At 39.5% G+C, this 15876-nt stretch overlaps 2 protein-coding genes across 4 annotated transcripts in view; one reads left to right on the plus strand and one right to left on the minus strand.

The window, feature by feature from the left end:
• TBPL1 (TATA-box binding protein like 1) lies at positions 1-14883 on the plus strand. 2 transcript variants are annotated; one of them, XM_076333652.1, is made up of 7 exons: positions 1-120; positions 6776-6962; positions 7631-7713; positions 8639-8702; positions 10414-10517; positions 10619-10713; positions 13631-14883. In XM_076333652.1, the coding sequence occupies exons 2-7, from the start codon at positions 6828-6830 to the stop codon at positions 13699-13701; spliced, it is 552 nt and encodes a 183-aa protein (XP_076189767.1). In that variant the 5' UTR covers positions 1-120; positions 6776-6827; the 3' UTR covers positions 13702-14883. The 2 variants fall into 2 exon arrangements, with proteins under 2 accessions (XP_076189767.1, XP_076189768.1); XM_076333653.1 differs by lacking the exon at positions 1-120 and adding an exon at positions 583-907.
• The window catches only part of SLC2A12 (solute carrier family 2 member 12), a 43084-nt gene continuing 37838 nt past the window's right edge, over positions 10631-15876 (minus strand). For both annotated transcript variants that reach the window (XM_076333651.1, XM_076333649.1), the window contains one exon: positions 10631-11410. The gene's annotated coding sequence lies outside the window, so the exon portion shown is untranslated. The remainder of the gene's footprint in view (positions 11411-15876) is intronic.

Raw genomic sequence — 15876 nt, forward strand, 5'->3', positions numbered from 1 at the left:
GTCGCGGGGAGTCGGCCCAGGACCCGGAACGCCGCCGGGCGCCAGCGGCGGGGCGCCTAGCAACCGGCACCCCGCTCCGCCCCGCCCCGACCGCCGCCCGCCCAGCCGCCCGCCCGCACGGTAACGGCTGCCGCCCGCCGACGGGCCGCGCTCCTCCTCCTCCTCATCGCCGCTGCCTCGGGGGGCCGCGGCTCGGCGGGCCCGGCCCGGCGGGACCTGCAGCCCCTGCCCGGAGCGACGCGGCCCCGCCGCCCGCGCGCGCCGGGGCGGCCGTTAGGCCCCCGCGTGCCCGCTCCCTCCCCCCCCCCCCCCCCCGCTCCCCCCGTCCTTTCCCGGCTGAGGTGAGGGAGGCGGCGTGGGGCCTCACCCCGCTCCTCGCCGCGGCCCTGCCGGCTCCTCCCGCCGCGGTGCCGTTCCCCCCTGGGGCGGGCGGGCTTGCGGGGGGGGGGGGGGGGGGCGGTGCGTGGCTGGGGCCGCCGTGTCAGGGCGGGGAAGGGAGCAGAGCATCCTCCAGGGGAGGCGGCCCGTTCCCCGGCAACCGGCGAGGCTTCCCCAGGGGGCACCGGCTGCCCCGCGCCCGAGTCCCCGAAATAGCGTGCCCGGCCCCGGGGGCTTTGTAACAGCCCCAGCCCCCGCAGCGGCGGCCGGCGCCGCTCCAGGTAACGAAGCGCAGGCATAACCCAGCGCTGCCGAGCGGCGGAGACCGGCGTGGCTAGGCCGCCGTCTGCCTGCGCTTTGTTTCTGCTGGGCTTGCCGGAGAAGTTTTCGGCTGGGGTTGAAGGAGAAAAAAAATAATCGTTTGTTAACCCGCGTGTTGTGACGCTGGTACGTGGAGGGCTTTGCGTGAGATTCCCAGCTGTGTGAATAGGAAGAGTGCTTCTGTTTCCTCAGTCGAGACATGCAAATGGTAAATGTTTGACTGGGAGGGGGATGAGAGGCTTTCCTGTTGTGTTAAAATGTTTTGTAACAGCAAAACAGAGTTTTATTTTTCTTACAGTGTTTTATCAAATCGGAATGGCCACCTAACCTGTTGGTTCGGACTTTTGTCATACTTAAGACAATTTTCCACATACCATAAAGACCTAAAGGATTGTTCTTAGTGCTTGGCATTTGACTGTTACTGGATGTTATAAGGGAAAGGTGGCACAAAATTGGATGCAAGTGAACCTTGCTTTGAACATGAACGGACCTTTTTGATGAGAAAGATTTGAGGAAAATGGCCTGTTACGAATTATTTAAAAAGACGCTTCCTAGTCTTGTTCTATAAATTGTTTGGCTCTAGTCCTGCAGCTGGATTTGCGTTGGAAGACCCCAGGTCCATGGGGATGCAGTAGGCTTATCCAAGAGATTTGACAGCAGGGTTGGGCATTTGTGTCCTACTTGCTTATGGTATAGCTGCTATCATCATTCTCTGCATTGGTCTAATTGGACAAATCCCTACTTTGACACAGGTTTTAGGCATATTTGGAAGTTTTGTCCTCCAAAATACATTTGTTTCATTCTGTAGGAAATAGTCATGACTGTGCAGATCTTGAAAGGTGAGAGTATTAGCTTCAAGATGGCCTTTTGCTTGAGGGACAATTTAACTTGCCACTAGAGACAACAAAACATAACAGCGTGCCCCACTGTGTTACAGTGGGTAACAGTAGTTACAGTGGCTGTAACTAAGAAAGCTGTTTGGACCAGAGGATTTTCTACAGTAGCTATGTTGCTCTCAGTTCTGGAGAGTGATTCATCTGCCACCGTGACTGTATCGTATCTAAGAATTCAAGCAGATTTCAGAGGTCTGTTGCCTCCAGCGTTTCATATGGACCTGTTTCCTGAGGGGCTGAACACAAATCTTAAAAAATGCACCTTCATTGGAAGGATGTAATTGACTCCTCGTTCATGATGGGCTTTATTTTGTGCGTTCTCTGTTCTCATAAGGAAACCTCATATGGAGGTTCCTCTTAACTTCCAAAATGCTTTTCAAGCATGAGTTTGACGAATGCCTACTGGCGCAGTAGTAGTGACAGCTATCCCTTCAGCTGGGCTGTTGGAACCGTTTGTGGGGTTGGTCAGTTGGTGAACTGCTTTGGGGCAAGGTTAAAAATAACCAGTAGAAGTTGCTTATACTTAGGCTGCTGGTGAAAAAGGTGTTTATTAAACTGTTCTGACATTAATGTAACCATTGTTAGATACCCCCCATCTACCTTTATAGCTCCAAGTTTCTCGGATCAAAGGTAGCCAAAAGCTTAAAATAATACTTTGTTTATATACCCCATCCCAAATGCCTTTCCTCTCTCTTTGATGACGATGGTGTGGTTGGTTTGGAACTTTTTGAAGACGGAGAGCGCTGGCTTTTTTTAGATTGTAAGATTTCAATGCAGGGTGTTTGTCTTCATGTGTGTTTATATAGTATCTAAAATAGTATGGCTGTGGTCCTAACTGGGGGTGTATGGGTAATGCTTTGTTTAAGAACTTGAGTGCTCATTCCTTCCTCCAAAGTATTTCTTATTCTGGGAAGTTTCTCTAGTTTCAGTGTAGAATACATTACTTTACAGTGTCAAATACCCTTGAGTTAGCTTTTGTTGTTGTTTTTATTTTTATGTTCATTATCATGCTTTACCTATCTACTTTCTCTTTTTCCTTCCTCTTTTTTTCTTCTTAGCGTAATATTCCAGAGGTATCCCTGAAATCTATATTGAAAAGAAAGAACAAACTTTTAAAATTTCCTTGATAAAATAAAATAATACAAACTTCTACAGAGATTTATTTAAGCTTTCTTTTTCTCTGTCGGAGTAAATTGTGTTATGTTGGCACAAGAAATTTGAAATCAAAGTTGGCTAGTTTCTTGTGCTGGAGAAAGCCGAATGAAGTACACAATTTAAAAGAAGTGCTGCACATATAGACAAGTAAATGACTTTATTTTCAATTTTAGCCTATTATTAAATTAGCATTAACTGGCAAAACATAATTTTAGAAAAGAGATTTAAGCAGCCAAAATTCTAAGGTTCAGATGAGAGAACCTTTGGGCAAAATTAATCAAAAAAACCTAAGCTGAGCTCAATAAAATCAGCTTAGGCATTTGGAAATCCAGAACTGGAAAGAACCAGATGTTTGGTTTCTCCTCAGTCCCTCTGTCTGCAAGTGTAACTGCATAAATACGGAATAGTAACAGGCTTATATGTAAGGGTGTTGCTTGATCTCAAAATGTCTTTCTACAAGCATGGGAGCATTATTTTCCCCATTTTGCAGTAGGAGACAGAAATGCAGAAATTCAGGTTTTGGAAAATAACATGATGGGTCAGGGCTACGCAGCGGGGATGCAGTAGTGTGTATCAATAGCACAGAAGACAAGAGAAAACTGGGAAAGAGGAGTGTCAGGATGTTGTTCAGGACTCCTGTGTTCCAGCTAGTCATGCTACTGGAGATATGTATAAATAAGAACAACATCTTATTTCTTTCTTTTTTTTTTAAAAGTCCTGAATAAGCATGTGTCTTTTCTCCCCAGATCTGTTTAAGACATTTTAAAGAGAACATATCCTTTTTTATAAACATGTTCTTCAGATTTTTTTTTATATAGAGCATGTATTATTTTTTTAAAAAAACATTTAGCTTGCTTCCGTTCACGTGGTTCCTATGAATTCAGATTTCTTTGAGACTTCCCAAAGAAAGGTAGCAGGATGTCTTTTCTTTGGATTTTTTTCTTTGTTGTCAATACAGTGTGAAACATTAAAATGAACGCTTAAGGCAGAGATTGTAATAGGTTATGCTTGCTCACCGCTTGGACAGAAGTATCTGAGTCTAGAAACATTTTGGTTTACCCAATATTTCTAAACCATGCCTTGGAAGAGGTTAACATTGCATTTGTATACTAAATGGGAATGGGTGTATTCAAAAATTGTTGACACTTAGATTCCGGTTCTCAAAGAACACAGGTAGTATTTAGCAGCAGCAAACAAAGAGTTTTCTCAATACAAATGAGAAAAACTTGGTAATTAATATTTGAAATGTTCAGTGTTTGAATGAAAAGTTTAACAATGAAGTGCTCCTGTTAGATCAAGTAACATTAAAGTAGAATAAAGGCACTTTTCACTACTGTTATGCTGTATTCAGATACTGCTTCTATAACAAATAATGTTGCTTTTTAACTGAATGTCACAAAACATAGTCTAGGATATTAGCTGCAGCTCAAATTAAATTTCAAATTAGAAAGCTCCTCCCCAAATATCTGTTGTCTTGAACTTTCAGAACATGGCTAAAGAAAATGGGGGCACATTACTGTAATGTTGTGTAATTCTTCTCCCATTAAAATTTATGCAAGTAGATTGTATTTCTAACCAAGGTACACCATAATTGCTGAAAACATCCTTACTGACAGCTCCACAGCACATTAATGTTATTTTTTCCTGTAGATCCCCCTTTAATGATAGAGCTTTTCCTTTTAAATTGTAATTTTCCTCTCTTTCAAACACTTTTTCCTTTGTCCTGAATGAGCACGTGTCTTTTCTCCCCGGATCTGTTTAAGACAAGCCATTAAAGTTTTATGGGGACGTTACCGTACAGTATTATGGTTTGCTGAGAGGTTAGCAAACTTTCAAGGGTGTTATGCATGACGGTGTTATTCTTTCAGAATGTAGAGATTGAGGATGCCAGTAGAAACTTGCTGATAATTGGGAGACACTGTTTGGAGGTATCTTGTTTTCTTACACGGCAATCGTTCCTGGGTTCCAGTAAGTGAACTCGGCGAGAGCCAGGAGTTGGAGCCAGGGTGGAAAACAAATGTCGCTCTGAAGATGCCATGGGTTCCAGCTCCTTGCTCTGTGCTGGCCCTGCCTGCATGCCATTCAAAATCTGCACATGTGCTATCTTTGGATCCGGTGCCATAAATTGCTAACCCAATCTGTAGTAGTCCATCAAAACCAGATGGGATAAGTCATTTCTAACTTTGAGGATTCATATAATTTTTGGTTTAAAAAAAAAAAAAAAAGGATCCGGGAATACTAATTAGTTACTGTTTGTTCTCTTCTTCTTTGCCTGCTTCCCCCCCACCCCCACACATAGCCTTTGGTTTTTCTGGTTTTCTCTTGCTGTTTCTTCATCTCTTCTGTGTTATCACCCGTCTTGCCTTTTCTTATATCGGACAAGCCAACAATTACAGAATAATTCTTTCAGCCGGGAACAAGCTGCACAGTAGAAGCAGCAACCATCACAGCAGTTGACCCGGTACATTATGCACGTCTGCCTTGTAGTTTATTACTTCTGTATTGTGAGTGAGTTGTAGTCAAAAGATGCACCTTGAATGAGTTCTTGATTAGAGACTATGACATGACGTTTAGGAAGTCGTAGGCAGATGAAAATACTGATAATAACATTAATTTTGTATCTTGAAGATTTCTGATACAGAACGTAAGGCCAAAACATTTAAAGTGATAGAAATGCATTACAGTCGGTTATGTATATTGTTGTTCTTGATGCATAGTCTCCTGCTTCTTCCATGGCAGTGACCACACAGAGCATTTCATATATCTGACTATTTTTCTTTGATTTTGCTCTTTGCTTTCTGTTGTGTTCATTTTGGATGAAACCCTACTAAAATTTTAGAGGCAATATTATCTTGATCTATTAATCTATCTCTTAGGCTATGCTCTACTTAAGGTACTTCTCCTGGGGTAAAACTTAAGATTTTTACATTCTTCTACAAAGAAGAATTCCTTAATGAACTACAGTATTTTGATATAAGTCCTTTTCAATATATAGCAATGTTCTTGCTCTCTTTCCCTCTCCTTTCTCCAAATACTTCACCTGAGATTTATTTGAGATGTCCACTGTCTTGGCTTTGGTATGCTTAGAGAAGAGATGTCGGGCAGTCTCGGGCTGGACTGAGCGGTAGCCCAACTCCCTGTCTTATGATCCTCCTCCCCCGGTTGAGGTGTGTGTTAGGAGCGTCACCTTCAACGTGCACAGGCAGACTGGACGCTTCCTGGCTGCCTTAGGTTTGCATGCACTGGGCGGCTGTCCTGTGCCTTCACAGTTACTTATGCTTTTCCTCGGAAACACTTGATTTTACTCTGCACGTACAATACGTCCATTCTGTGTGGTTCCTGTGGGCAGTGCAGAACGGAGTAAGAGGCCACTGCAGCTCAGCCCAGGCTGTTGCTGCCACCAGGACATTTTGTATAGTTCGCATTATGCTATTATATTGGGAGAGACAGGCCAAGAGTGCTGGATGAAGATGGGAAAGCTGTGGTAGCAGGCTGTGTACAGGCTACAGTTTGTGCAACCCGTGTTAGTTCAAAGCTATTCAGCAGGCTTATCCATTCCAGCACAAATGTCAAACTGTTCAGAATTATCAACTTCAGCAGTCAGAGAAGTACATTTTCCTGAGGTGTCTAACGACATTCTCAAATCAGCTGAGGAAAGATTATCCACTGGAGCTATGGAAAAAGTTTCAGTAATCTTTACTGTGTCCTAACATAGCTGGTAAGAGTTGTAACATACTTAACCGACAGGTTTAAGTATTTTATATCTATCTATCTATATATATATATATATGTATGTATACACACTTTATTTCTGTAAAGTCTGGCAACATGGCTTCAAACAAGTAACCTCCTATTTTCTAGCATACCGGATGCAGACACACACACCCCCTCCCCACACACAGTTAACTTAAATGAGTCAGAGTGTAGTCACTTCTGCTTCTCGTCTCATTTAAGGGATGGATGTATACAATGGCATTAATAGGCAATTTTCTACTGGTATGTTTAATTTTATCATTTTCCTTTCTCAGGATGTGATCTTCATGGTGAGCTGGTGGGAAAACTGAGTTGTAAATCACCCCAATGGATGCGGACAGTGATGTTGCATTGGACATTTTAATCACAAATGTAGTGTGTGTTTTTAGAACAAGATGTCATTTAAACTTGAGAAAGATCGCATTAGAGGGAGCAAATGTGATATACAAGCGTGATGTTGGGGTAAGAGTTTCAACATACCTCAATTATCTGTTTTTACAAATGTTCCTTAAGCTAAACATTCTCGTGTCTGATATCTGTGTATGGTGGATAGAGAAAAACATAGTTTTATTTCCGTATTTCTGTCTTGATAGGCATTTAGGATAGGCATTTAGTCTGTCATACACTAAATGTACAGTAAGGGGAGGGGGTAAATATTGTCTCGGAAGACTGCAACTAGTGAGGTAAATATTGGGTATAAGGTATGTGAAGAGACCTCTTACACTTCAGGGAATAACATTGATGGTTTTGTCAAGAAAATATATCCTGATATGTCAGGAGTCAGCAATGTGGGAGTCACTGTAATAAGAAAAAAATTAGCACAATGCTTGTGGCTTTCAACTTTTTATTCAGAGGAAAATACCTTCATTTAACCTTTTTTGTGAACACTGAATCACTGGCTGAGATATTCCATGCTTATTTTGCTCTTCTCAGGAGCTGATTTTTTTTTTTAATTACTGAAAGAGATGAAGAAACAGTTCAAGGCTATCAAAAATAAAGGAAGTATTATTAGTGTAACAGTTGATTTGTCTAACAGTTGATTCCCGCCCCCCCCCCCCCCCCCCCCCCCCCCCGTATGAAATTGAACTAATACTAATTCCCAATTCTTCCACTTTTATTTTTCTTTTTAGAAAGTGTTAATGAAGCTTAGGAAACCTAGGATTACGGCCACAATTTGGTCCTCAGGAAAAGTTATTTGCACAGGAGCCACAAGGTGAGTTCATGAAGATTCTTTCTCTAGCTGTAAATTCTTGTGTATTTTAAAATATAATGTTGTAAATTAAGAAGATGGCAAGAGGCAGTACTTGCCACTGTTAAGATTCACTCACACTGCATCACACATTGATCCTTGCCAAGCTACGTATTTGGGAGGAAGTTTTCTATGTGCAGTGTCTGCCTCAGACTGAGTTGAAATCTTAAGCAACACCAGTTCAGCCTTCTGGGAGAGCAGCAGGGAAAACTACTTTATGAAGAAAATCCTAGAGATTTCATTTGAGAACTCTTTAAGAGTTCTATGTTTTTAGCCAGAACTTGAAACTTGGGAAGGGATGACCTTTTTGAGGGATATCTCTTACTATTTCATGAAAACCCACCTGAATTTAATCAAGTTATACAGTGTTGAGGGACTGGAAAGAAGCAAAAGCAAACTCTCGGTTCAGATACATCTGAGACTTGCTAAACTCTTAACAGCTGAATTCCTTTAAGGTATGTCTGCATTGTGGAGTAAGGATAAGGTGCAACAGTAGTTTAATAGTAAATTTGCATACTTTCTGTATATGCTCTCTGTCTCAAAATGGAAGATGATTGTTCAGGATGTTAACTCCAGACTACCCGTGATCATATTTGTCTCTTAAGAGTATGTAGTATCATGTATGATCAAAATACATCTCCAACTTCAGCTGGAGCCGAGTGCCAAGATATTCTTCAAACAGGGCATAAAGAACTCCATTTGAATATCTAGATAGTTAAAATGTAATACGTACAGTCGGATAAAACGAAGGCTGTCCATGTGATCATGGTTCATGCATTACATGATTTAATGGTTCATTTTGTAGTCTGAGTAGCCATTGTGGTATATGTGCACACAAATATATACTCTGTTTCTGTTAATGCTAGATTCTTTTCTTCCCTCTTTACAGTGAAGAAGAAGCTAAATTTGGTGCCAGACGATTAGCTCGTAGTCTACAGAAACTAGGTTTTCAGGTAATTCTAATGAAAAAGGACTTGTGTGACTCAAGCAACGCTGGTAGTCCATTTTTTAGAAAGAAACAAAAATGAGGGAGCATAACAATTTAGCAGTAAGCATGTTTTCACTCAGATGCCCCTTTTGTATCAGCATACTTTTTCGAGATCCTGGCTAAAGAGAAACTGTTTTATTTTGTGGATTTGAGTTTTGTTTGGCAGCTCAGAATAGTGCTGCTTCACTAGCTAATGAACAACAAAATTTGTTTAATAAATGAACCACTCACAGATGTTTCTTGGATAGAATTTACAATATCTTGAAAGGTTTATTTGGAAGAAGTGCTGAAGAGTATAAACCTAACTGTCATTTGAACATAATTTTCCCTCATTTCTGATGGAATATCAGATACGTGTCCATCTTGTTAAGGGCAAGTTTGAGCCTCTGAGTGGGGGGAAAAAAGTGCTTCTGCGCTGTCAGGTTGCACAGCGGGAATTAAGCCAAATAAAATACTTAGGACATGAAACCCCTCTTTTTTCTGGGTTTGGGTTAACGTTACCAGTCAAAAACACCACTTGCCATTTCATAGTAAAGGTTGAAAAACAGCAATGTGAATGACTTTTAAAATGACACGCTTTGGTACTCTAAAACTTCCTGGTAGTCAGTTGTGCTGTTTACCCACAGTTTCAGTTTACGGACAGGCAATTAAATAGACACAGTGTCTGTCCTTTGGCAGGGACAGGCTCCCTTTGATTGTAGTACATAAAAGGCAGCGGTGACAGGCTATCCTGGTAACTGCATCAGACCCAGGCAGAAGTTAGACGCTCTTACTGTTACGAATGCATACGTTAGACCCAGCCTCTTAAAGTTGGAATGGAACATTAAATCAGTGAGGTAAACAGCACTTCCAGGGTGGACGCATCAAGTTTTATAATAAAGTGAGCAGTTTAAGTGAAATATATTTTGAAGATTAAATGGATAGTTGACCTTTTATAAGGATAAGTTGCTTCTACTGGTAGTATACTTCTAAAAAGTTTTGACTGAGGAATGGTCACTTTAAGTTTTCTTCAGTGATATTGCCAACACTGACTTCTCAGCAGTGCATTTGTTTGTTTAGGAATTGTCTGTTGGCTATTTTATTGTCATCTGAAATGGCTGTGGTAAAGAATAACTGAAAGCCAGTAGTTTGAGCTGGGTTTCAGAAGGTAACGGAGTAGAAAAACAGCTTGCCGTACTGGCCACTGGAGACTTGAAACAAAACAATTTTCACCTTTTTTCTTATTCTTAGCTTTAATAAAAATGATGTATAGCAACAAGGCATTAAAGATGTTTTCAAATTGCGTAAGATTGTTGTAACAACAAATTTAAGCTTTTTCTCTGCTTATTTTGATGTTCCATGAGCTATTTAATTGAGTTTATTTTCAGTTTGGAGGTGTTTCATCCAGCAATATGAGTGGTTTCTGTGTCTCATTCTTAAACTGTACTATAACCATGTAATACAACTGTGAAGTATCTAGTTCAACAGTTACTGTACCACAGAAGGATAAAGTAAGCAATTTAAGTCCGTCAAGTATTCCTTAGATTCCTATTAGAAATGCATCAATCGCGAGGTTTTACTTTTGAAATCTCATCAAAATATTCTAATTAGTATTCTTCTAACTTTTTTTGCAACCCATACATCTGCCTCACTGTAAAATGAATTTCTAATGTCTTTTTTTCCTCTCTTTTGAAAAGGTAATTTTCACAGATTTTAAAGTTGTGAATGTTTTAGCAGTGTGCAACATGCCCTTTGAGATCAGATTGCCAGAATTTACGAAGAATAACAGACCTCATGCGAGGTACGGTAGGATTTTAAAGAATTATAGCCTTGGTATATTTCTTAAGCTTTTCTTTTTCAGTTCTAGATCTGTCTTTTTTTACCTTTTATTTTGTTTTCTAGTTATGAACCAGAACTTCATCCTGCCGTGTGTTACAGAATAAAAACTCTCAGAGCTACCTTACAGATTTTTTCCACAGGCAGTATCACAGTTACAGGTATTTTGATGTCAAAAATAAATATTTAACTTGTTGGGAATATTTAACTTTAGGACCAGTAGGTTTAGGAAAGGAAAACGTTTAAAACAGTCAAAAGATATGTGGAAGGGATTTTGTTTCCCAGTGCTAGCACCTAGTTTGTTTTGAGTGAAAGCGCCAGAAGAGTTGTAGAGAAAGTGTTGTTATTGGTAGGCTCAACAATTACTTTGATTGAATGTACATAGTCTGGTTTTTTATAAAAACAAAAGTGAGATAGGACTTGAGAATGCAGGTGTTTGTTGTTTGTTTAAATACTTGAATTTTCTTCCTTTTTTTTCATCTTCATAGTGCTGTAAACTACACTGCATGTAGCATTAACATCCCTTTCCTAGGTGCATGTTTCCAAACTGGAGATTTATGGAAACGTATAGGATACCATAGCATTTTGTCATAACTGAAGTTGACCAATATTTGCAGTTCTTCAGACTTGTGCTCTCTTCTGTTAAAGCTCAGCTGAGAGAGAAGCACCACCTGAATCACAGCCATCAGTGATTTCTCCCATGTGATCAGAGATGTGATTGTCCTGGGTCTTGAAGATGCCATGCCATGTTTTTTCCTCTCTCTTTCTAATTTTCATTTTCCATTCTTCGTTATGTTTGCTTGTGAGGTGTCCACCACAGGCTTCCAGATACAAGAAGTTAGTTTTTGTAGAGAATGCCTGTTAAAATGGTACAGAACCAAAACACATCACTTTACATCACTTCAGCGGGAATTCTGTCTTGCGGTTTTTAGAGCTCAGCTCCTGCTATCAGAAGTTGGGTAGGGATTTTTATTTTCATATCGTAATTCCTTAACGAATACCTGGGCTTTATGGGGAACACTTCTCAGAAGATATCGGGAGAAGTGTTTCTTAAAGAAGACAAACTCCATCAGATCTGGTAATCTGAAAATATAGGGCTAAAAAATATTTCAAGATTGCAGTGTATGTTCTGAACAGAGCAACTGGTCTAGCCAAAACTAGAAACTAAATTTGAAATAAATAAGAAGCTTGAGTATCACTGCAGTAATAAAAGGCTCTCAGCATGTCTTGTCAGCCTCCTAATGAGATTTAGCCTTTCTGTAAGGTTATTTTTACTCCATATATGCGACAAAATCACTTTCATATTTCCAGAATTGGCCTTTCAAATATGAAGGCAAATATGGTAAACATCAAAGTTTTACTTCCTTCTGGTTTACTTGTTACATTGAGTTTGAAATATCAAACCTCTGTTAGTTTTGAAGGCTTCTGTTTTGCCTAGGCCTTTCTTCTAGGGGAAAAAATGTCCGCAGTCTTACGCTTATTGTTCTAAAAATGTGTTAAATTACTTTTCAACCTTACTGTACTCCCTCTCTTCAGATGAGGTTCCTTTTGACCATTCATGTTTCTGTAGTACTAGTACTTGTCATGCCACTAACTCAAAGAATTTTATTTGAGGTACATAATTAGAAATGTTATAAAAAACCCCAGGAAGTTGGTGGGGTTTTTTTAATGGGACAAGTATAAAAAGATTTAGTTACATTGAGAAAAGAAAATAAAAAGAACTGATACGTAATAGGGAGAAGTATTAATTTTTCTTCTTCCAACAAGAGCGATGAGGGGGTTGTTTTGGGGGGTTTTGTTTTGTTTTGTTTTTTCGTCTCTTATACTCCCTGCAATGATGATCCAGTTTTTACATCTCTTCAACCCTACAGGGAGTAGCATTTTTTTACAAAAATTATTTGCCTACTCATACTCTTGCTTTCTGAAGGCTTTCTCTAGAAATTGCATTTCTGTAATAGCAGACAAATTGAAGGAAGGTGCAGTGTCTGCCTGGAAGGCAGGTATCTTTCACCAGGCTTGTTTTAGGTGAGTGCTTAACTCAACTTGACAAGTTTGAAAATACAGGAAGGATCCTATTCCATTCCATTTTCCTTTTGTTTGAGCATGTAAATTAAAACAATATTCCCAGAATTAAGTAAGTAATTTATGACTTAAGTTATTTATGATTTTTGGGAACCATTTTGAACAGTTCTCTATATTTGGAAGAAACTTTTGAAGTCTAAAGTGAGGTAAAAAAACCCTGAGTTCACAGGCATCAAAGCACATGAGAAATTGCTGTTTTCGTTTATCTGCATCACCAAACTTCTATCCAGGATTAATTTCTTCTGGCATGTTACTGCTCACTTATTTGCAATCTTAATTGTTCATTGCATAAAATGGTCTAGTACCATTAGGAAGCATCGTAGTTCATTCTTCCTTTTCTTTCCCCAAATGCACATAGATCGCGTTAGGTAACCTTCAGATGCTTGATCCCGAGACAATAACCGTTCCCTAGCTTGCAGGTTTTGTCCTGAGATCAATGGTGGAGCTATTTGCAAAATCCAGACTGGAAAGTAATAGTCTGTAATTTTCAAACATAAAATAATCTTGCTTGAAACATACTTGGGTTAAATCCAGCATTATTTAGCAGTAGTTTTTGTTGGTAGGTTTTTAAAAGAAGAGATTTGAGTAATGCAAATTCCTAGAAGATTAGCGTAAGTAAAAGTATTTCTTTTACCTCTGCCACTCAGCCTCTGTCTTCTTCTCTGGGCTGACTGTTTAAGGCAGTAAATCGAAGAGCACCCAAGTGGTTATGAAATTAAATGATAGTATTATTTATAGTCTAGCCCTTGACCAGTGTAGAACATCTTGCAGATTTCATGTGAGAGTCTTGTCTTGTAAGTAAAAGTGATCAGAGGAACACTCCTTAAGTTGGGAGACATGGGGAAGAAATTATTTTTGTCTACAGTATAAAGTTCTAGTAGCTAAAAATATTAAGGTTATTTTAAAGATACTATTGTTGTTTTAATTTCCGATTCCCTGATTTTTCTCTTCCTACTGCTTTTTTTTCTTTCTTTTTTTTATTTTAATATGTCTCAGGGCCAAACGTAAAGGCTGTTGCCAGTGCTGTGGAACAGATTTACCCATTCGTGTTTGAAAGCAGGAAATAAATTTTATAATTCACCACTTGATGGTTAGGTTCCCTAACCAAGCACCTTTAAAGACTGCTGCACATTGGACTAAAAGCAAAAAGGAAAACTGGACCAACCATAGCAGAGGAATACAGACTCTTTTACTTGCTCATGGCCACAGTATAAACTCCAGTTCTTTTGGATTTTACTCTTAACAGTGCTGTATTGTAAAAACGGAAGTTTACAAGATATGAAATTGCTGCTTTTAAAAAGACATTCTATTTATTTTTGCAGTAATTTCTGTGTATTCATAAGCAAAGCTGTCACGATGTGCACTACCTTTAAAACATTTTTTTTTTTGTTTGAGCTTGTGTTTTATTTGTGAATAGTCTTTTACATTTTTGTATGCTGAATATTGGGCACCAAAGAAGCTGTAAAAGTTATCTTTTTCACCTTATGAATGTGCACAAATAAAAGTTTGGAAAATATTTCTCTTCATACCTGTTCTGTTATATTCCTTTCCCTTTTTCTATTACAGTTAAAATTGTATAGTTGCAAATTAATTTGAAACAATGTAAGAATAGTCTTTTGCTGATACCTTCTGTTTCTATTTGTAGTACGTGTAAAACTTTGTGCGTGGGTTAGATTGAAATCTATAGTAGTTACGTATGTTTATCCAAGGATGAAATTTGGTTTGTTCCCAGTTCTCTTAACTACATGCCAGACTTCAAGTATTTTCTTGCTGTTACATGAAGAGAAGACATTTCTAAATATAAAGGTCTACAGCAAGTGTTTTCCTATAGATGAGGAGGAAATCTTATCGACTAAAGAAGCTGCTGTAGAAAAACCAACTGCCTTGTCCACCTGCTGGATGCAAAAGGAAAAAAGTTCCTATGTGAGCTTCGGTTTTCAGGAAAGTGGTGGTGTGCTTCAGCTCGGGAAGATGGCATGGTCATGCTAATCCAGCCCCAGCTTATTGCCGAATGATTAACACAGACCTTTTCTACGCTATTCTTACTGTATAATATTTTCATGACAGGAGCAGCCAACAAGCAATGAAGCTTGATTCTGGCATGTATTATTATTGGTATTAATCTTGGACTTGGAAGCCAGTAGATGTTTCTCTCAATAAGTGCACATTTGAAGCAGAAGAGAGGTGAATGCTTAAAAGTAACTGCAAATGCTACTTTTAAAAAGATACAATAAATATGTATAAATGTATGTATGTCTTTTTTCCCTATCTTGCTGAAGAGAAATGTAACTCTGCTATTGTGTGCTGCAGGTAATATACAGTCTTAGTGGGTGCTAAAAATAGTAAACCATGAGTTATTACTGCACGGGAAGTCACAGTTGTGAAAGAAGGGTGGAAGAACATCCTGAAGAAGCAAATGCCTAGCATAATGTATTTAATCTGTCTGAGGGGATGGTATAGAAGTTGGGGCTGTCCATAGTGACTTCACGCAGAAATTATGGAAAGGAAGAAATAGTACGGGAAATGCTCAACCAAACCCTTCAGAACAGAAAGAAAGAAGCAACAATTTGCCACAAGCCTACATGATACACTCATAAAAGCCCTTTTAAGCTCAGTCTGGGTAGGAGAGAGAGGACTTACAACCATGACGTTACTAAGTTTTGTTCAACGGTCACGGAATTCATGATAAAGAGCAGGGAAAGGGGTGCTTGCTGTGTGCAAGCTTTCCAGTTTGTGTAGAAGATAACGTGGACCTCAGCACTCCTGACACTAATGAGGATTTTGTGAAAAGTCATAGGGAGCAATGGACAAACCACCATTGGGGAACACTAGTGTATTATTATTACAATTTAAAAAAGAAAAAGCAGAAGGTACTTGAACAATGAACAAAATAGTAATGGCTTTTCCAGGAACAAAGTGTACTCCTAAACTGATGAATGAGGATTTTGCCGTTATAACTACAATAGCTGTCTTAGATTAGGCTTGCCTCTTTTCCTTTTGGATCAAATTACAAAGCACTTGAGTGCTGCCAGTGAAATTCTGGAGTTTTTATCAAGCATGTGTGTCTCCTAAATTTATGGAGAAAGAAGAATGTTTTGCTTTTTTGTTAGCACTGTCACGTAGTATGAAATCTGCCTGTTAGAACAAAAAAGAAAGGTAATTATAAGCTGCGATGTATTAAAATGGGAACTGTTTCTTTTGAAGTGCTGCTTAGATCCATGCTAGCAGTCTGAGGCCCTCCT

This window comes from Aptenodytes patagonicus, chromosome 3 (assembly GCF_965638725.1).
Source record: "Aptenodytes patagonicus chromosome 3, bAptPat1.pri.cur, whole genome shotgun sequence".
NCBI classification, from domain to species: domain Eukaryota; kingdom Metazoa; phylum Chordata; class Aves; order Sphenisciformes; family Spheniscidae; genus Aptenodytes; species Aptenodytes patagonicus.